Source organism: Carassius gibelio, chromosome A20 (assembly GCF_023724105.1).
Source record: "Carassius gibelio isolate Cgi1373 ecotype wild population from Czech Republic chromosome A20, carGib1.2-hapl.c, whole genome shotgun sequence".
Taxonomy (NCBI): Eukaryota; Metazoa; Chordata; class Actinopteri; order Cypriniformes; family Cyprinidae; genus Carassius; species Carassius gibelio.
Genome location: NC_068390.1, coordinates 26,612,409 through 26,635,145, shown reverse-complemented (window position 1 = coordinate 26,635,145; position 22,737 = coordinate 26,612,409). Strand labels below are relative to the sequence as shown.

The 22,737-nt window shown below is 33.6% G+C and overlaps 1 protein-coding gene across 2 annotated transcripts in view; it reads right to left on the bottom strand.

Annotated features, from left to right (window-relative positions):
- Nucleotides 1-11,694: 11,694 nt before the first annotated feature.
- Nucleotides 11,695-22,737, bottom strand: part of LOC127939074 (sodium/potassium/calcium exchanger 4) — a 36,603-nt gene continuing 25,560 nt past the window's right edge. The window contains exons 4-17 of one of the 2 annotated variants that reach the window (XM_052536073.1): nt 22,644-22,718; nt 22,357-22,441; nt 22,186-22,289; nt 20,990-21,064; nt 20,637-20,662; nt 20,502-20,555; nt 19,847-19,995; nt 17,655-17,824; nt 16,783-16,924; nt 15,713-15,879; nt 15,518-15,632; nt 14,131-14,243; nt 13,953-14,018; nt 11,695-12,827 (exon numbers count right to left, since the gene is read on the bottom strand). In XM_052536073.1, the coding sequence (XP_052392033.1) occupies nt 12,678-12,827; nt 13,953-14,018; nt 14,131-14,243; nt 15,518-15,632; nt 15,713-15,879; nt 16,783-16,924; nt 17,655-17,824; nt 19,847-19,995; nt 20,502-20,555; nt 20,637-20,662; nt 20,990-21,064; nt 22,186-22,289; nt 22,357-22,441; nt 22,644-22,718 (1,491 nt within the window). In that variant the 3' untranslated portion in view covers nt 11,695-12,677. The remainder of the gene's footprint in view (nt 12,828-13,952; nt 14,019-14,130; nt 14,244-15,517; nt 15,633-15,712; nt 15,880-16,782; nt 16,925-17,654; nt 17,825-19,846; nt 19,996-20,501; nt 20,556-20,636; nt 20,663-20,989; nt 21,065-22,185; nt 22,290-22,356; nt 22,442-22,643; nt 22,719-22,737) is intronic. The other variant, XM_052536074.1, reaches the window with a different exon arrangement.

Below are 22,737 nucleotides of genomic sequence, written 5' to 3'. Positions count from 1 at the left end.
TATATACAACATGTGTGCTTGTTTTTTTAATTTTTCTTTGAAATTTCAGTTGTATTTAATAAAAAATTTAAGAAAAAAGTTTTTGCTATTTGCAAAGTGTTTTTATGCTAACAGAACTGCTAGCAGGGTTGCCAAGTCTGCGCTAGTATTTTACTACTTTTAAACTGTTGCCACAGGACAGGTTGATTTCCCCCCATGGGATAATAGTTTGACATACTACATAAATTATATTTGACTGAAATGCATTAATTGAAATATTTTATATTCTACCAATGATAAAACTGAGGTAGATGTAAAACATTTTTTAGAGGGAGGGCCATTGGTACTGTGTGGAGCCTTTGAGTTGTGTTTATGATCACTACAATTTAATGGTTTTCAATTTGCATAACGGTGATTGTAAAATATGTATATAAGTTGTCGGAATTGCATATTTTGATAAATAAAATACAGTCATTTTTGGGCTAGTTTTGTTAAGCAGACCTGGCAACCCCTGTGCCGGCCACCGCACACTTTTTCTCCACATGAACAGAGGATCACAGCATTTCCATTTCGGCCTTTGGTTAAATCAGTTCCTCTAATGTTTGAGTAAGCACACCGATTCTGCGGAAGCGGATGGAAGGGTAAATGGCATCTGGGAAAATGAAATAAATTACTTGTGGCCCCCATCAACAGGGACTCACCTTTCTAAAGCCACACAGCATGAAACTGATTCCAAAAACATTGAGGCCTGGACACTGTGGAATTAAACAGCCTTTCCTCTGCACGCAGTGCGAATGTAAAACACCATTTATCATCCACGTCTGATTTATGCAACATATGCAGCTACCTGATGTATTCCATTTCAGCACCATTAATTTATTGCCACCTACATATGGTGGGAGGTCTCCGGTGCTTTTGACTCACTCCGCTGCGTATTGTGCTTTTTGAGAATTTCTCTACTTTAGTGTCCACCCACCATCTGACAGCATGAATATCCCTCTACGGTACAGTGTTTCATATGGTAACATACAATTTTCTTTAACACTATTTAGAAAAACACAACACTGATTGCATGTTTTTCTGAATCGTACCTGAGAGGGATATTCATCAACAGAAGACACATGCATAAAAACTGCACTATTCTGAAAGTCATTCTGCATTTACAAGATAAAATGACTGTAAATATTGTTTCAAGGGGTCAAGATGTGCAACACAGAAAACTTAAAGGTCAAATGGTGTAAATACTTTGATGCACATTTGTGCCAAACTTACATTTTTTTGTTTGCTGCATCTTTGAAGTTAAACAGAAAAATAGTTTTACTAAAAAATAATGGTCAAAGACAAAAAGAGGTTTTCAATAATCAAAAAAAGAAGACTATCATTTGTCACCTCGAATCACAGAAGAAACCCACTAAAATGTTATTTACTGTAATTTTATATGATAAAAAATATTTACAATAAAAATCATTAGATGACATTAAAAGACTACTAAAGATCACAGTGCAGCCCTTTAAATCTTTACCAATTACCACTTGGTATAATATATTTGTGAGTAATATATTTTTACTGATTTATCATTTACCGATTTAATATATATATATATATATATATATATATATATATATAAAAAATTTTTTTTTTTTTACACAAAGGTTATTTGAAGCAGACATTTTACTTCCATTTAATGTTTTCTATGTATGTAAAATCACTTTTGTAAATAAAATTTGATGCAGACACCAAAATTTAAATTATTACAAAGAAACGGTAACGTAAAAGTAACACTGAATTAAACATAACATTTTGAAGTTTTCGTGCAAAATGTATGGCAATAATCTTCTACAAACCTTTTATTTATTTATTTATTTATTTATTTTTGAAGTGAATGCGGTGGCTACACCTAAGTACAAATAATAATGTGCAAAAATTTTAGGGGGATAAATATTAAAAATTCAGTCTTAACCTTCAGCCCAAAACAGTGTAATATGTAAAAAGTAAAATGATGTTGAATTGATTTCTGTGCACAATGCTGAGTCTTGTTATCATTCACAGTGAAGAGCAAAGAGATGGAGGAGGAACATCATCTTTCACTCAAAATGCATCAATAAACCTCGTTCAGATGTCAGCAGCCCCTCAGGCATTCTTACATTTGCTTTCCAACATTAAAGATTCAGCCTCGCTCAGAAGCCAGTCAAAGGGTCGCAAGCCTTCTAATGTGTGTTTAGTGCTCAAAAAATGACAAAGAGAGAAGATGATAACACTTGACCTGAGGCCTGTATATATAATGCATTAGAAAAAGTATTCTCAATGCATGATAAGTATATTCGCATTGCATTTCATCATCTTTTCATTGCAAATGTAACCAAACTTGTGGCCTATTTATGGTTGCACTTTCAAAAGATCCTAATGCATTACAGCGTAGGATGAAAGAAATTATGTTGGGTGTCAATCATGTGTTTCAATAGATTACGCTATAAATTTTAGTATTATCTTTCATAGATTACTTTTGGCAAAGGAGACCTGAAAATATCAGAACATTTTAAAATTAAGATCTGTATTTAATTAAATCATTTGAAAACACAGTATGCATCAGAGTTATTTTAGTGCACTTTGACATAACTCTTAATAATTATTTTTAATTAATTTTTTAATTTATTATAACCCTGATATTCATAAAATTATTTTAAAATCGTGATTTAAAGGTCCAGTTTTTAGTGCTTTTTTAAAGCTTTGATTGTGTTTACAGTGTGCAATGTAACACGTGTTCTTGTTTCGCGTGTAAAAAAAACACAGTATTTTTCACACAATTCACCTATCTGTATACAGCTGTTTTCACTGTCATAAAAACGGGCTGATGTCTTCCAATTTCCATAAAGCCCCTCCTTCAGAAATACGTAACGAGTTCTGATAGGGCCAGCAGTTCCTGTGTTGTGATTCGACAGCAGCTGATCGCTCGCTGCCCTCCTGGAAACACGTGACAAAACGCGAGTGCAAAGCAAGTGGGCTAGTTAACAAAGCTAAACAGCGTTGGCCTTTGTGTAATAAGTTACAGAAACTGTTAAACGCACCAACTTAAATAATAAAATACACTTACCGGTTGTGGTCCATAAACAACGCCTTCTCCAGACAAAGAGTGAACTGCTCCATCTTTCAAGAATAATCTTTGTGCGAATCCGGCATTAAACTGATTGAGATTGAAGTTGTCCTCAGCAAAATGTGCTGCACATAGTTTAACATGAGTTAAACATAAACTGTAACCATTAATCTCCGAGTACAGCGTCCCTGGGAAGCCCAAACAAAGATGATTGGACTCCGAGATGAAAATAACAGCGTTTCAACGACATGGCAAACACAAAAGCAGCTCTTCCTCTTCTACGTCGGAGCGCAACAAGACCACGCCCCCTGTTTGTGTTAGTGACGTCATTACTGCAGGAACTAGAGGGATGTAGTTTTTTGTTGGTGAATTCTGTTAAATAAAATATCTCGCTTGGCATTGAACTTTGCGCTTTAGAATTTTACAGATATTATTTATACTCTAACAACAACATTACACACTAACTAAAGTTTAAAGCATTGGATCACAAAGAACAGGACCTTTAAAAAAGGACATATTTATATAAAAGTTTCTGAAACTATATGATTTTTAATCCTGTAATCCAGTGTAACCAAGTAATCATAAATATCATTTTAAAAATTGTGATTTCCAAGCCATATGAAATTTCCTATGGTTGAAAAATCATGAATAAAAATGACATTTCTATGGTTATCATGTGTTTTTATATAATGAAAGTTACAATTGCTTGCAAACCAATCCAGTAATGACTGTAAGAGTCACAGAAATTCATTTGTTAAAAGGTGCGGGAACTCAGAGTGTGTTCAATCCGGTTACTGACAACATTTCTCGCTTTTCTGAACGTTATGGATTTCAATACAATGATGCAGCACAATATCAAAAAAGCAGTTTGCATTAACAACACTCAGGCTGATTTATAATGAAGGTTCAGCTTCCTGCAATCATACACTTACCCGTAAATGTGTGACTTGGGCGTCCTCCAAGTTACACTAATGCTCATGAACTCATCATACGAAACATCCACAGGCTTCCATTAGAGCGCTCAGGAAAGCTCATCATGATTTGTTAACTTCAGCTGTCAGAGGTTAAACAATTTTGTGATGGGAAACTCTGCCATTTTTAGTATTTCAAGTCAATTTATGGAACTAATCCAGAATTGCAAATGGTTCATTTGGGAAGTCATCCATGACAGGTACTTTTAAACGATAATTGAATTGAAATGTGTCTTGTGTGCTGGCAGGTTTTGTTTGGAAAGCACAACTGAGTGTCATGTCTTGCTAGAAGGACAGAAGTTTAATTAGATTGCTCTAATGAAGACAAACTGTCTACATGCATCATTACATTTTTTGTAACTTTTGTTTCAAATGGTTAATTACAACATAAGGTTAAGCACCCAAATCTTACATTGCATATCAAGTGCAACCTACAGTCCCATAATTCTTATGCTATACAAACAGTGCTTTAAGTGGCCCAAAAGAGGTGCCGGTACTCTATTATAGCCCAAAAAAAAAAAATATATATATTTTTTTTTTTTGATGACTCCCCTCATCCCCTGAGGTAACAACAACTATATTGAAGGGCTTTTATATACAGCAGTCAACAGGCAACCTTAAGAATAAATCCTTTTATTAGTTTGTGGATTTGCTTGAGCTAGAAAGAACTACTGAACATAAATAAAATGTGCAAAGGATTTTGAAAAAATACCCTTAGAAAGAGCTACTGCATTCAAACTCCCGAACTGATTCAAATGATTTGCGATCCCCAAATTGACTGAAATGATTCGCGAACCCGCTACGAACTCTTGAATTTATTCAAATGATTCGCGATCCCACTCAGAACTCCCGAACCGATTCAAATGATTCGCGATCCGCAAACTGACTCAAATGATTCGCGATCCCGCTCCGAACTCCCAAACTGACTCAAATGATTCGCGATCCACAAACTGACTCAAATGATTCGCGAACCCGCTCCGAACTCCCGAACAGGTTCAAATGATTCACGCTCCATACTCCGAACTAGGAAGAATAAGGAAGCATGCATTGTGAAGGGCGTTCTGAAAAGCGGCAGCTCAGGCAAATGATTAAAACCTCTATTAAAGCTGATGTCCAAATGAGCATGCATGTACACTTAAAGCACGTTCTGGGCCACAGAGAGGTGGCTGTACGCTCAAGAGCTATATTTGGAAGTGGCGGTAGGCCTGCTGAGTACAGTGCGGACCGGCCCACTTAAAACACTGTATACAAATATAAGAATGTCTTTATAGTATACAGGCATGAATGACTTTTTTTGCAATGAAAGTAACCTTATTTTCTGTGAACGTGCAATTGAAAGATTGAAGATTTTACATATTGGAAGTCTTTGACAAGGGTAAAAACAGTAATATACATTTTGACAGTAACAAACAGACAAATAGAAACACATTTGCTTGAAAGTGATATGTATGCAAGGTATTAAAAACATAAAAATATGGGAAAATAAAACAAGCTGAATGTGATCTGTATGTAAATAAGTTAAATACAAGTCTGTTTGAATGTGATTCTTATGCATCTAAATAAATAAAGTGGCCATACATATTAAATTAGACTATATGCGGTTATGAAAATAACAGTCATTCAGCTGGAGGAAGTATAATGCTCAAAAAGGCCTGACAGAGGTAGTAACCTTGCAGGCGGTTATCTCCGCTCGACTGCTAGAGCAGAATCGCAGCTTTCCCAGTCAAACTGCTGTAATTATGGAGCAAATGCTCCAACACTGACAGCTGCTGAATTGCCCCCTTAATAAGAGCTTTCACCTGAAAAAAAGGAGCTTAGCTGTTGCAGATGGTTTATATCTCTCACATACAAATACTCCATTAAGTCAAACATAAATCAGTTTTAAAAGCACAAATGATGATGATGATGATGAGTCTCACTCAGGAGACTTCTTACTAAACCAAGGTTTAATTCCAATGCATTTATCCTGACACACTTATAATTCAAACACAAAGTGACCCAACAAATTTGCACACTCAAAGTCACACACTTCCAAATGTCTAGATGTTGTGGCAGTATATATTCTATTAAATTATCAAAGCAAGTCTCATGCATACTCAAATGCTGCAGGCAGGTTTTTTTTTCTTTCTCTCTCTCTCTCTCGAATGTTTTGCTTGCAAACTGTGCCTGAGATAATTCTTTAAAGTAAATGCCACTTGGCTTGGTTTTTACCTATCTAACGGAGCACTGAGGCATTTAAGAGTGACTTAAGAATACAAATACTGTCTAATGCTGACCATCCAGAAGTCTCTGTTAATCAAACGGTGATGTTAATCTGCCACCTGCTGGACAAAAGTAGCCTACCCATCATCTGAAATATGTAGGGGAAGATGCAGATGTTGTTTTATAGTTAACATATTTTGGGATTCTATATTAGCCGATTCAATTAAGAATGCCAAACTAATTTCAATGCATTAACATAAGGTTTATGGTAAGCCGTAGAAACGAGGATAAACATGAACACGTGAGGAATATATCTTTGCTTTTTTGTTGCACAGCAAGTGCTGATGCTTTGCATTGTAATGAAATGATGCAATAACATTTATCTTGTCGTTCAGTAAGCTGATGCAGTAGTTCTGAGTTCATTCAGTGAAGTCTGGGTTCATGCGTCTTTTTGAACTATTTATTGAAAGAACCGACTCAAAAGAGTCATTCGTTCGCGAATCAGAAAACGCAGCTCACTCTGTAGCGTATATTTGTTTTATTGTAATACTTTTAGAATAAATAAATAAATCTAAATTAGAATAAAAATATTTATTTATAAATATCTTATGCCAACGTTTGGATTTCCCCCCAAATCTAGTAAAGTAGAAAGGCTGCTGTGTGAGGTTTTCTAGTAAAAAGACGTCTTTGTCTTTTCTGACCGACATCAATATCTCAATATTTTTTCCTCTGTTGAAAACTAATAAAAACGCATTTGTGGAGTTTCCGCTCCGAACTCCCAAACTGACTCAAATGATTCGCGAAGCCGCTCCGAACTCCCAAATTGATTCAAATGATTTGCGATCCCCAAACTGACTCAATGATTCGCGAACCCGCTACGAACTCCCGAACTGACTCAAATGATTCGCGAACCCACTCCGATTTCTCGAACTGATTCAAATGATCTGTGAAGCTGCTCCGAACTCCCGAACATGATTCGTGATCCTGCTCCGAACTCCCAAACTGGTTCAACTGATTCACGCTCCATACTCCAAACTAGGAAGAATTAGGAAGCGTGCATTGTGAAGGGCACTCTGAAAAGTGCCAGCGAAGGCAAAGGATTAAAACCTCTTTTAAAACAGATGTCCAAATGAACGTACTGGTACGCTAAAAGCATGTTCTGGGCGCACGGAGAGGTGGCGGTACGCTCAAGAGCTATATTTGGAAGTGGCGGTAATGAGTACGAGTGCGTACCGGCCCACTTAAAGCACTGGTTTTATCTTTGAAGCAGATTTGTTATGTGACAGCATTTATTCAAGTTTCTTAAGGGTTAAGATCGAGTTATCTGCATCTCTCTCAAGCGACAATACATGACAATATCTGTCAGCACTCAAATTAATCAGCGACTCAGATTAACTGTACAGCATGTGTGTAGACTCCAATATAAGTATAAAGTGTTTTTTTTTCCACTAATAAATCTTTCGATGAGTAAATCTGAGTGGAGTGCTGTGGATTACTTGTGGATTATTGTGATGTTTTCATCAGATGTTTGGACTCTGACGGCACCCATTCACTGCAGAGGATCTACTGGTGAACAAGTGCAGTGATGTACATTTATCCAAATCTGATGAAGAAACAAACACATCTACACACACACACATACAGCTCATTTAAAACACAGCACAGGCCAGAAAAAACTATGAAACAGGTATAAATGGCATCATTTAATTTGTAACATATTTTAATCATTCCTTTCTCAAAGATTCATATATATGTACAGGAATCATTCTTTTCACATATATATTTATATATATATTTTTTTTATCATGTTATTGCTTTACAGTAAAATGCATTTGTTGGATATGTCCATTAAAGCATGACAATACATTCATATATGTGTTACAGATGTTTTCAGTTATGGATCATAGTAAATAACTTTACAGGAAATATAGACATATTTTGATCATCTTACATTTATTATTATTATTATTGTTGACATGAATCCCACATCACGTTGATCTCACAGTGCATGGGGTCGCAGTTCATACACTGAATGTGTGTGTCTGTGTGTGTGTGTGTGTGTGTGTGCTTATTTTGTAAGTTCCCACACAATCCACAAAATGTAGAGGTACAACATTTATGCCATCTCAATTATACTTGTTCAAAAAGTGGCTTCATAAACAGATATGCGATAATTGTGTTGGTAGACAGAGAAAGTGTGTGCCTTAATATACAAGAAAAAACCTCAAATCAAGTCTCAGATGAAGAGGCCACCGTTTCAACTGATGTTACATCAGTCATGGTCAAAGCATCTTAAACGTACTGCATGTACAAATTATCTTTATCTAAAGAACCAATTACTTCTACAGCTGTAAAAGTCTGCATTATCAACGTGCATCTGCAGGGTAAATCTTTCAAAACCTGTCTAGAAAATGTCCAGGTCAAAATTCACCCCAAGTAAGTTCATGAAGATATTATATCTTGCATAAAGTCTATTAAGAGTTTTTGCACCGGAACTTCATTTTTGTGACAATTATACATTTCCCATAAATTCTCATTATGTAATGCAACAAACTAATTATGTTCATTATTGTAATGCAACAATAACTATATACAGTATATATAATGCACAATAAATAATGACTTTAAGGGAATTACAGTTGCAGCTTGTTTCCATCACAGGATTAAGAACTTTTAATGACACATTTCAGACTTTTTTTCTCTTGATTCGTAGTTTATAACTCACGATTATGGCTTTTTTCACAGTTCTCCAAAAAAAAGACAAAAGTTTGAATTATGAGATATAAATTCACAACTGTGCCAGAATGATCAGATAAAAAGTTGCAAAACACTTTTTTTTCATCATATAAAAAATAATAATAATAATAACAAGTGAACAAGTGAATTTAGAATTGTGAGGAGTAAAAGTCAGAATTATGATTAAAAAAAAAAAGAATTTTGAGATAAAAAGTTGCAATTATCTTTTTTTTTTTCAAAACAGAAAAAAATATATACTGTGATTGTGATTTGTCAGAATTCAGAGGGGAAAAAAGCTAGAATTGTGAGATTTAAACACAAAATTTAATGAGAAAAGTCAAAATATTTAGATAAAAAGTCACAATTATATATTCCATAACAGAAATAGGCTTCAAATAATCATAAATCAAATTAAACCCTAAAAAAAAATTGTGCTTAATTTTCATCAAATTGGTGTCACAATGAAAAATCTCCCAAAAAGAGACATCATATGCAAAATATAACCTCAGCTTTTGATTTGGGGTGAAATATAAGCTGCATGGACATGTTTTTGTGAGATTTAACCCCATTTTTTATTACAAAATGGCACTAGAGAATATTAATCTATGCTTGGTTTTGTGTTTGAAATGTTCCTGTATTAGGCAGAAATGCATGAAGTGTCTGTAAGAAAGGTCCAGAGGAACTACAGTAACTGTCTCTGGATGAAGTTGAGATTGCAGGATGCGCAAGACGTGCTGAATAAATAAACACCTTCATAGTTTCCATCTCTTCTTATTGTAACTCGTCTTCCGCTCAGAAGTCCAAGGTTACTCATTAGTCTGTGTCTGAGTCTTGAAGTGCCCTGTAAGGAGGAAGTTAATGCACTGGAGAGCAAAGCCACTTCCTCCCTGCATAGTGTCCACTACAAGTCCACATCCTATTGCTATTTCACTCCCAACATTCATAAATAATGAAGTCCGTATGCTGTGCACAGCTCTTATATTGCATAAACCCCGTTCTTCTGCTGCGGATGCCCACACTGTTTTTGTCACGCTTCGATCCGCATGACGGGAAAACGTCTCCACAGAGGTTTGGTTCTGTAGCTGCCGGGTCGGAAACGCAAGATCACCTTGGTGGAAAATCCCATAATGCACTGCAGTCGCGTGCTGATGGTGGCTGTGCTCGCACTGCAAAAAAATAATGAGCTTCCTCTGTGTTGTTGTCTTGTTTTCCAGTACAAATACATTGTTCAATCAAGATACATTTACCTGAGAGTGAGATCTTGCTTAAAACAGAAATATCAGAGCAGAAATCTTGTTTTCTGACCCCACTGATAGATATTTTAGTTGTTTTAAGCAAAACCTCACTTCATTTTGATACATATTTTTAATAAAATAAGACTTAATAGATTATCCTATGTCATCTTGCATCTCAAATCTTGTTTTCTGACTTTCTTTTTCAAATGTTTTCTCGTTTTAAGTAAAAGCACTTAATTAGTCAGAAAACGACTTGAGAGGCAAATTAGTTTTTATTAAAAGGAATTTTTTTTTTTTTTTTGCTCAAATCAAGAAAAGCTTAAACTTAATTTCTGAAAACAAGACTTTTTGCGTTTTTGCTTTAAATTTGTTTCTTTTTTTTTGAAAATAAAAATAAAAATATTTTTTTTTCCTTTTAATAAAACAAGATGAAAAAGACTTACAGTATGATAGGCCTTTTAAGTTTTGTTTTCTGAAAAAAAAAAATAGTTAATTAATTAAACAAGAATCTAAAAAGGAAAAAATAACTGCCAATGGGGTCAGAAAAATAATCTTGTTTTACCTTTTAATTAATTGTATTTTTCAGATATATTTTTTCTTGTTTTACGCAAAAACTCATTTAATTTTGATATATTTTTCAGTAAACAAGACAATCTTGATTCAAGAAATTGTACATATTTGGACTGAAAAATAAGACAAAAATACTAAATAAGAGAACATTATTTTTTGCAGTGCATGGATTGTTCATGTGAGGGATTGTCTGAAGGTCTTCCCCTGATACGCACAAATACACACACAATAACATCTACACACAAACCCACACGTCTGACACAGGGAAGCACTTCTGACTGAGAGCCAACCACTCACTTGCTTTAAAGTGCTAATTTCTACATTTCACAATGAAAGAATGGCTTCATGTGCCTCTCAAGAGCACAAGACCAGCCCGAAACCACCAGAAACCACATCACAGACGCTCATCTATTAATAAATACAATTATTAAATCTCTTTGTAGGCAAGTTTATATTCACAGAGCTCTCAAAGAGGCGATGACAAAACCTCCTAAAATCATAAAACAAGAACACTGCGTAATCTGAATAAAAAATATACAAGTTCACAATTTGTATGCAAAACAAAATGATTCATTATCAGTATTTATGTCTGTTTTTTCCAAATATCTAAATATCATTCATGTAAATTTTAATTAATTTGATTTTTCTTGCAATTTCTTACAATTCAAATATTTGAACTTGAACTATTAAACCAATATTTTTACTCGGTTTACTATAGCAATCAATGATTTAAACAATTCTTTAATTGCTCTTGCATTAAATATTTTCTTCCTTTTTAAAAAAAAAGTAAATCTAACAAAATTTAGTTAAGTTTGAAAAAAAAAATCTACTTAATTTTTAAAGATACAGACTTCCAAAACTCTTAATAACTCAAAAATCTTAAACTTCATTGACATAACTGATTATTATTATTATTTTGTAACTGTTATTAGAATAAAAATAGATAGCACATAATCCTTTCATTCTTCTTGCATTTCTAAATATGCATTTTAAAACCTTTAAGCATAAATCTCACCAAATACTCGGGTTTATGCTCAAAACAATTTGTGAATGATGTAAGAATAATTCAAATGAACTTAATTGAAGATATTTTCTCTGCAATCTCTTAATTACTCAATGCATATGTGTTTTCAAGTAAAGTTATCTTGTTTAAAGGATGTTTAGATATTTCTACTGAAAAAAACAAGACCAAAAATACTGATTAAAAAAATCTTGTATGCAGAATAACCATGCATCTGTCCTAATCCGGCACGACATGCTTCCAATGACAAGTAATCAGTCTGTCTGCAATGAAAGAGTCAGTGCTGCAACATAATCACAGCCAGCTGCAACGCTGTTGATGATTAATATGCAGATTTTTTTAGACCAATGAGACCGCACTGATTTGCATGGGCAATTGACCCAATTAGGACACAATAATAATGAAAAAAAAAATGTTAATTTCTCTTGCATTTCTAATTATTTTGCTTCCTTTTAAGCAAAAAAAAAAAAAAAAAAAAACTAATATTATGCAAAAGAATTAACAGTTGTGTGAGCAATAGAGTTCATGAAATAGAAATAGATCAGTGTAAGCATGTAGAAAAGGATGAATGCTTATCCAGGCGTCCATAGACTTCCTATTTTCCATGCGTTCTACAATATTAAACTGGAAGAGAAGAGCTGCCAAGGACAAGTTCCTCTTTCTGAGTCAAAATCTGGGGTCAGAGGTCATCAAAATGAGCTTAAGTGGAAGATCGTATCCATTTTTCCATCCACAGTGAAATGAGTCGAATGAAAGGAGCTTGAATTAAGCGTTAGTCCTCATGAAGACTAACATCGCTCCAGTCTGAGCTGATGGTGGTTCTGACATCAGGGTGGTGCATTCTGGGATACGGAGCGGCCCATGTGAAGATTTTAGTCTTCCTGACACATGGGCAGGTTGACGAAGGTGAAGACGTTATATTCGATCATGATGGAGAAGCAGAGGAAGATGACGTACAGAACCAGCACATAGACGCCCAGCTTAAAGTCCAGCTTCCAGCCGTTCAGATGAATCCCAATAATCTGCAGGTCCAGAAACATCCTTTGATTGATTTCACACAGGAGTCAATGTGTGCAATGCAGTACTCATTTCACAAATCGATACATTAATAAGTCTTTAAATTAATAAAAGAATTGGGCTCTCAATTATGAAATGTCTAGACAGATAACTACACAAAACATTTCACTGATTAAAACTAAAACTACAAAGCAATTGTCAGTCACTTCATAAAAAGATTAGAAATAACTCCTTATATAAATAATAGTTATATATTATATATTTTTTATTAATTTATTTTTTTTAAATTATTAATTTAATTTATCAAAACATTCTCAGCAAATGAAAACCAAAAAATGCAATATTTAGTTTAAGCAACAGTCAATCATTTCATATTAACATTAAAATAAAAATGTAAACATTTCAATTTATGTTTTTATAAATTATTATTATTTATAAAGACTCAACCATTTGATTATTAAAATATTCAGACAAATTTTAAGCATTTGTCAATCACTTTGTAATAACATTTTATTTTATTGTCATTATATTATCAAGTGCTACACTGAATATTAGTTTAAATTGATACATTTTTATTAACTTATGTTTTATTTTTTTGATTTGTTTAAAACAATATAGATTAAATAATACATACATAAAATAATAATCTCTATGTTGTATGATTAGAAATTAATTTGATTTAATAACATTTATAATATATAATATTATAGTTTTAGTTAACAGTTTTTATTAGCAGATTTTTTATTATGTGATTTATGTTAAAATAATTGACAATTTGAATGTCAAAATATATTCTGAAAAAAAAATATATATATATATAACTTATTTCATTTCAATTCATCTGATTTTTGTATTATTATTAGTTAGATTTATTTATGTTTATAATTTTTTTAAATAAACATTTAAATTTATCCACACTTAACCAATGCTCCAAAACTCTAGTAAGTGATAAGTATTAATTTTAATGATCATAACTGTGATACCAGAATTAACAGGACATTCCTCCAAATCTGCACACCTGACACACAAAAGTGAATCATTTCTTAATGTTTCCAGCAGAATTGACAGAGGAAGTCTACAGCTTGCGTCTGAGTCTGATTGAGTCACGAATGGTCTCAGGATTTACTCACGGTGAGCGCGACAGATCCCAGCAGAAGCACCACGGAGTAAACCAGTCCCCGACTGCTTATCATCACCTGGACGAAGGGAGGAGACAGTTATGATTACACCATTACACTAAAAACAGTAGAAGCTGCTGGTTTCAGCTTGATCTCTGTTCAAACAGAAGGAGCTGCTGGATGTGCTTACAACTGATCCATAGTTGACTGCCATGGTCTGCAGCGCCCAGGGAACGCCGAGCCCCACCAGAATGTCAAAGACGTTACTGCCGATGGTGTTGGACACGGCCATGTCTCCCAGTCCTGCAGAAACCAGATACGCTTTCAGACCGGACAAGCAACACAGACTGAGATTCATAGGACACTTCTCATGAAGTCTCTCAAGTGTGATGATATAATCTTAACTTGCATAGCAGCAGCATTGTAAAAAGGAAATAAACTGAAAAAGTTACTTATTAAATTCATTTATCAGTGGTGAAACACTGAAAGTGAAAGTGAAAAAAAAAAGTAATAAGCAACTTAAGGAATTCAAAATAAAGATGTGACAAAAAGAAAAAATATATATTTTTTTCAATAAAGATAGCCACAACAAAAAGTAGCCACAAGAAGTACTTTTTACCAAAATAAAATGAAAATAATATTATTTTAAGATTACTATTAACAACAACAACAACAAAACATTATTTTATCAAATGAATAATTAAAATAAAATAAAATAAAATAAAATTAGTGTCCAGGTTTTATAGGGTTATTGGGCCATTTTATAAAACAAAATAAAAGGTTTAGTCAAATAACAACAATGATAATATTAATTTAACAAATAATTAAATATTTAGTCAAATAAAAATATAATAATAACAACAACAACAAAACATTATTTTATCAAATGAATAATTAAAATAAATAATTAAATTAAATTAAATTAAATTAAATTAAATTAAATTAAATTAAATTAAATTAAATTAAATTAAATTAAATTAAATTAAATTAGTGTCCAGGTTTTATAGGGATATTGGGTCATTTTATAAAACAAAATAAAAGATTTAGTCAAATAACAATAATGATAATATTAATTTAACAAATAAAAAATATTTAGTCAAATGCAGCTGCTAATCATTATGTCATCACTTTCAAAATATTGCTCTCAGAATAAAAAAATAAAATAAATCAATCATCGGCTCAAAAACAACGATTATAAAAATACCAGTTGGTGCCAGAAATTACACACTTACCCCCAGTTTCACAGACCAGGCTTAAACCCAGTCCCAGACTAAAATGTAAATCCGAACTGTTTCAACTAAAAGAAACTTGCACTGACTGATCTTAAAACATGTAAATGTAAAACCTTAATCTTTTAGATACACATATTTGGACTTCAGTGTAATATGATCCTCAATATTTTTCTTTGGCTGAAAGTTGCTAATCTTGGATTCTCCAGCATTGAGATGCAGTCCATGTCTGAAGTGATTGATAGTGATTACATTATCGGTTCTGTTCTGCTTAGATCAGATACGTGCAAGTAAAACAGTCCGTGTTTCATGTTAAATTCATTCTGCTACAGTTTTATTGATCAGAACCTTGACGAGCCACGATCAGGCTGGCGATGCAGTCCGGGACGCTTGTGCCCGCCGCCAGAAACGTGATGCCCATGATGACATCGGGAATGCCAAGCGTGTATCCGACGATCGTCACCTAGAGGACAGAGTAAAGCTGTCATAAAAACAAGACCGACAAACCAGAGAGAGAGAGAGAGAGAGCCGTGTCGCACGTACCATCCACACCATGAAGTAGGAAAAGACGGCGATCCAAACGGTGGAGAGGATGAACGAGAGCATGAAGTATTTCTCCCAGCGAGACTTGGCACAGTTTGGGATGGTGAAGAACAGGATCAATAACAGCGGCCAAGAGATCAGCCATTTAGTTCTGTTCACACAGCCGGCTGAAACACACAAAAGCACTCATTTTCTGTTCCTTCTCTTGTGTTCCAGTCATTCTGATGCTAGTTAATGTTATCATATTAGACCAGTGGTCACCAACTTTATTTTAAGCCCAAAATCCCTGACCTCAGATTTTCTAATAAAGATCTAACTATTAAAGAACTGATAGAAAAATGCAGATTGTCCTTCTAATTTGAGGCCTTTTATTTAGTATTTTAATTAGTAATGCATCGATCAAGATTTCTCATGGCCCATTTAGATTATAGTTGGGTTTTTTTTTAAAACAAGAAAATTGCATGCAAATTGGCCATAAAGCAAATGCTTGTAAATCTGTCATTATGTAATATTGTTGCCAAATATAGGATGCAATCTTTTGATTGGAGGCCTTAACTCATCTCAGTTTTTGAGTAAAAAATTATACACAAATTCTGCTTATTTCACTCAAAAATTCAGGTGCATGCGCTCAGATCAATCACTTCCAAAAAGAAAAACAAAACCTGTGTTAAGTGAAAGAAAACAAGTCTAAAAAAAGATATGGTGATAATATAGCATAAAAATTTTGTACTTGTCTAGGTCAAAAATGACCCGCTTACAAAAATTTCTTGAAAATCTCTCTTTGTGCGATATTATTACCAAGTATTGAATTCAATCGTTTTCTTTTTAATTATCACAGCTTTTGCATCTCTTTTTGGGAGTGATTAATAATAAGACTAAGTGATCTTAGTTTTTGAGTGTAAATTGGCAAATAAATTATCCACAAATCATCCAAAAAGAGATCTAAAACCTGTGCTAATTGTAAGAAAACAAGTTAGCAAAAAGACTGAATCCAAGATTTGATTCAGATATAGCATAATAAGAATTACAAGCGGTTTTTAAAAGACTAATGACTTTATAAGGTTCCTCACCTGGTATTGTGAACGGCGAGGTGAGCTCACTCTCTTTCTCTTCAGCGGTTTTGTCTTCTGGCACGTTTCCATTCTCGATGTCTGGCTTGCCGTCCACCACAGCAGTCTCCACACCGTTAGCCGACTGGACCAACCTCTGACGCTACACACAAACAAACACTGCTCTACAAATGCATCAACATTAAAAGTCTGGCTGATGAGCTGATGATAAATTGCTGGTATACATTGTTCTGCACTACTTTGTAAAAAAAAAGAAAATAAATAAAATGAAAAAAATAATAATAATGATAATTTAGGCATCACAACATACAGTAATAATGTACAATTTGAAAAATAAATGTTTATTTTGATGAAAATTTAATTCAACAGTCTTATTAAATTATTTATTAATTTGAATTTGAAGTATCGTTCAAAAGTTTGGGCTCAGTAAGATTAAAAAATAATTATTTATATTTTAATATTTTAAAGACCCATTAAGTTAATTAAAAGTGACAGTAAAGACATTTATGATATATATGTATATGTATATATATATATATATATTCAAATATAATAACTCAAATAAAATAAAATAAAATAAATAAATAAATAAAATAATAAATCAATTTTTTAAAAAAACCTTGTCATCGTTCCAGGAAAATTTTAAGCAGTTTTTAAAATGTATAATAATCAGAAACATTTTTTTGAACAGCAAATCATCATATCAGGATGATTTCTGAAGATCATGTGACACTGAAGAGAAGAGTAATGATGCTGAAAATACAGCCGTGCATCACAGAAATACATTACAGTTTACAATATATTCACTCAGAAAACTCGTTTTAATTTTTTTTCTGTATTATTATTATTTAGCTGTATCAGAGCTAGTGTACCTCCGTTATAATGAGACGGCTGGCCATGCGCAGACGAGTCTTGGGTCCGAAGTGGTTTGTGACCATCACACGGAGCCCGGCTTCAGGGAAACGGTAGTGTGGAGGACTAGCGTTGATGATTTCATCAACCATTACCACTGAACCTCGACTGTAAACCTTACTGGACTTGACTTCAGAAAGACAAAATACATATCCATAAAACAACACACAACAAGATTTCTGTCTTGCTATGCAAAAACAACATGTTTTTAAGCACTTACATGAGACATTTACTCCATCTCAAATTATTAGCTATATTTTCAGAGAAGCATCAGAGAAAGAGCGTGCGGTAAACACAGAAAGGTTTAGTAAGACTAAACAGGCAGGCAGAGTTAAACGTGAAGGCCAGAAACAGGCAGATGAGGAATGAGGAAAGAGACAAACTCTGGTGAAAAGAGGAAAGAGACAGAAGTGATGGAGGAGGCAGTGATTGTACCTCTCAATCACAGCGAGAAGCAAAAGTGCTGAGATCTCAAGAGCTGGAAAACACACACTGGATCTGCTTTAACACCGAATTTCTCTCACAAAGATAAAACATAATTGGACAAAACCCAAGTCATGCTGTTCAGAGCATGTGCAAAAAATAAGACCAAGACTTCCAAGAAATATATCTTTAGTTTAAAACGAACGCACCAAACTCGAAGAAATGCCTTCTTTGTTTCCATGCTGCTTTTATACATTGACATTTTCTGGAGGTCTTAGTAGCTATTTAAAAACCTGAACTAACCTTGAGAAAAAAGGTAAAAATTATCAGTTTTTTTTTTTAGAATAAGAATCTTACTGGTAAAAATGCCAATATAAAAGAATATGCCAAATTTTTGAAAAATAATTTCCTCTTTGTGATAAGGATTTTATTAGTTTATTATGAGCTTCTTCATGTATATTATAATGTAATATGTATATATTCTATAATATATCATTTTATTTGGGATGTTTTATATATATAGTAATTTAATACATTATTCAAGTAACTATTTATATATATATATATATATATATATATATATATATATATATATATATATATATATATATATATATATATATATATATATATATATATATATATATATAATCAGGGCTGCACATAAGTGGTCCGCAGGTCCGCATGCGCGACCAAAATAAAAAATGCATAATATAAATATGTTCTGACAGCGCATTTGCATACCGACATGGTTGACAGCTGTTAATGCACAATTACCATTTTAGATCACAAACTGTACTATATACGTTTTATTTTCAACCTGAAAGCATAAATCTAGGCTATGCCTGCCGTTTCAAAGCACAATACAAAACTGTGACATTCATCCACTGATGCTCATTCATTAATCAGCAGTAGCGCTAAATCCGGAAGCGCGTATACTTACTTGCCGGTAACCCGCCAAAATAAAAGCCGGCTGAATTTATGTTTGAATATGATGAAAACGCTTTTATTTATTTATTTATTTATTTATTTATTTTATTATTAATTCATGTTTTATAGTTGCATTTAATGGGTCATGCTATATGCAGTGTGAGGACCAAAAATTATGTGCACCACTTTATATAATAATAAAAAAATCTGTTACATTTGTTGATAACTCTTATCAATATGGTTCCATTAGTGAACATTAGTTAACATGAACTGAAAGTGAAATATACTAGCATTTATTAATCTCAGTTCATATTAATTTCAACATTTACTAATTCATCATTAAAATTAATGGACCTGAACTAACACTGAACAGTTAAAAAAATGAATGAATTGTTAGTTAATATTAGTAAATGCATTAATTAACATTAACTAATAAACCTTGTTGTAAACTTGTCCTTATTCATTTTTCCATGAGCTTATTAATTATATAATAATAATAATAATAATTTTGTGTAATATATCTACAAAATAATGTAATTTAGTAACTGAAAACATAATTTTAGTCACAGTATGCATGAATTATAATTCTCATATTATAGACATATACATAAAGACACCCTAGAAAAAGAGCATAACTTTGGAGCATAACTGGCTGTATTTAAAACATACTATACAATATTTTACATTTGAAACACATTAGATTTCAAGTAAACTTGTATCTCATGGTTTTTACTGAGGTTGACATGAGTGTTGAATTATGGAGCATGATTTGTTTGAAAGCCTGTCTGTTTAGTCTTACCTGGACCCAACAGCGGTATGGACGGATCGTCCCAGTTACAGTCTAAAAGCTCTTTACCGTCCTCCAGTTCACTGCCGGACGCTGCATTTCCATTAGCAACATTCTTGTCGCTCCGCCTTGAGAAGAACTTCTGCAGGCTTGCATTAAATCTAATACAAACAAAAACAGAATCACAATTTTCTTCCAGACAAATTAGTCTCTTCTGCTCATCAAGCTGCATTGATTTGATCAAAAGCACAGTAAAGACAGTAATATTGTGAAATATTATTACAATTTCAAATAACACTTTTCTATTTGAATATATTATAAAAAGCAATTTATTCTTGTGATCAAAGCTGATTTTTACTCCAGTCTCCAGTGTCGCATCATCCTTCAGAAATCATTCTAACATGCTGCTCAAGAAACATTTCCGATTATCATCAATGTTGAAATCGACTTCATATTTTAGTGTAAACTGTGATGCATTGTATTTTTCAGGATGCACAGATGAATTGAAACTTCAAAAGAACAGCATGCATCAGAAATTTGAATTTTTTTGCAACATCATAAATGTATTTTCTGTCACTTTTGACCAACTTAATGTGTACTTCTGAACAAAAATCACAATATTTTGAACTTTATTCTATTTAGCAAGCGTGTGTATATATACACTCACTTCATGATAAGGATGTATACAGCATACATGACCACCAGAACCAGACTTTCCCACCTGAAACACACGATCAAAACCAGACGTCAGACGGAGGATTACAGAAATCAGACAAGAGTGAAAAAACTAAAAGAGGCTCACCACACAATCTTTTCATCGTAGATGAACTGATGTCAGGTGACAAGAAGACAAACAAAGAGATAACCAGTGCAGTTACACTCTAGTTCCAGTAGAGAAGAAAAGTTAAGCTAAAGAAATGTTAATATTCAGCATAAAAATAAAAATAAAATCTATATATGTATCCCATATTATTCCGAAAGTTTTTTTAAATAAACCCTCAGTTAATGGTCACATGATAAAACAAATGTGTATTTATCTTTATTATCACTTCATTATTATTTAACATTTTTATGATTTTATTAATTATTAGTTTTTCATCATCTCTGCATTACAGGATGCTGTTGCAATGTTTATACGTTTTATTTGAGACTCACCACAATTAGAGCAATTACAGACAATATGTAGAAGAAAGAATCACGGAAAACTGGCCACCAGGTGAGTACGACCACCTGCACACATCAACACAGACTACTGTTAAATACATTCACATAATGCTCACTGTACCACCTACGATTTACAAACAAAGAAAACTTGAAAAGTGTTATTAATATTTAACAAACAAAAAAAATCACATTGGAAATGGAAGGGCAAGTTGAGTGGGATTCATTGTTCCATGCTGCACATTTTGGCAAATGCATTGATCACATATTTTCTTAAATATTTACTTTCTAAAAATCCAGATTCTTCAATAGCTTTGAAGCACGTTCAGAAAAGAGCAACATCTTATCAAAAAGCACTTAAGCGTAGAAGAACCACTGTGGTTCAACAAAGAACCTTTCAGCAAACATTTCTTGAAAAAAAAATATTTAATAATCTTTTTCCACTATAAAGAACATTTTATGGATTGGAAAGTTCCCACAGATGTTAAAAACTCTTCATGGAACGATCAATGCCAGTAAAGAACCTTTTTTCTCAAAGTTTTTTGAGCTTCTTTGGAATTTAAGTTCTTGATGTCTCATTCCAGATTCTTCTTATCAGAGTTTTGGCGCTGGCTTCTTAAATGCACCATTATCTAAAAAAAAATTCTATAGATGCATCAATACAATACTGTTAAGTCTGATTACTTTTGGACAGTTTGTTTCAATTAACTTGTTTAATGAACCAGTTCATTTATGTAATTATGCCATACAGCAATATATGTGGAATATGTTTTTGAGCAGGAGCGACTGTGAGAAACTTGTAGATCTGTGATGCTTGAGCCACGAACTGTTTCAGATGGTTCAGTCTGATTTGGTAAACCGATTCAACTAGTTCATGATTGAATTGTGAACTGGAAATCACTCCGGACTGTTTGCTTGAGGCTCTGAATTACAGGTTATAATGTTGGAATTAATGTTCGGTTTCTTGCACAGGCTGATTGTTTCTCTTCATAAGACCTCTAGATATCGTAAGTATCCATGTGTATTCAATTTGTGTGACCTGATATGCTTTTTTTTTTTGCACAAGGTTTCTGCTAAAAACTGCTTTACTGTCCCTTACATCTGTGATAGCCTGAGGGTGAGTAAATTAACAGCAAATTGTAATTTTTGAGTGAACTGTCCATGCTGTTGGAGAAGATGCGCAAACACACCTGTCCAGCAAAGATCCCACAAACTCCAATGATGCAGAGAATATTGAAGACGGCTGAACCGACGATTGTTCCAACTCCAACATCACCGTGAGTGATGAAGACACCTGAAAACAGACTCAGTAAGCAAGAGCGCTGCACAAAACACCAGGAACAATGATTATGTGATTTTACCTATAACAGAAGCGAAGAGTTCGGGCGCTGAGCTCCCCGCCGCCATGAACGTGGCGCCAGCCACATCCTCGCTCAGATTCAGCTTCTGCACAACACAATAACCGCAGACGATTCACATCCAACAAAGCCTTTGGCACCAACACCGCCCAAATCTGGAGCAGTATGTTTTATGAGCTTCTGAAAGCCTCAAAGTGGGTCAGAGGAAGAACAGCGCAGATTCTGCTGCTGCTCTCATTGTACCGCGGTATTACTCGGATCAACTGGGAATTCACTTTAAACAATCCTACCTCACAGATTTTCTCAAGAGACATCACAAAGTAGTCATCACACACGATTGCCAGAGCGAGGAACATGTAGAGAGCCTGTAAGAAGATGAGAGAA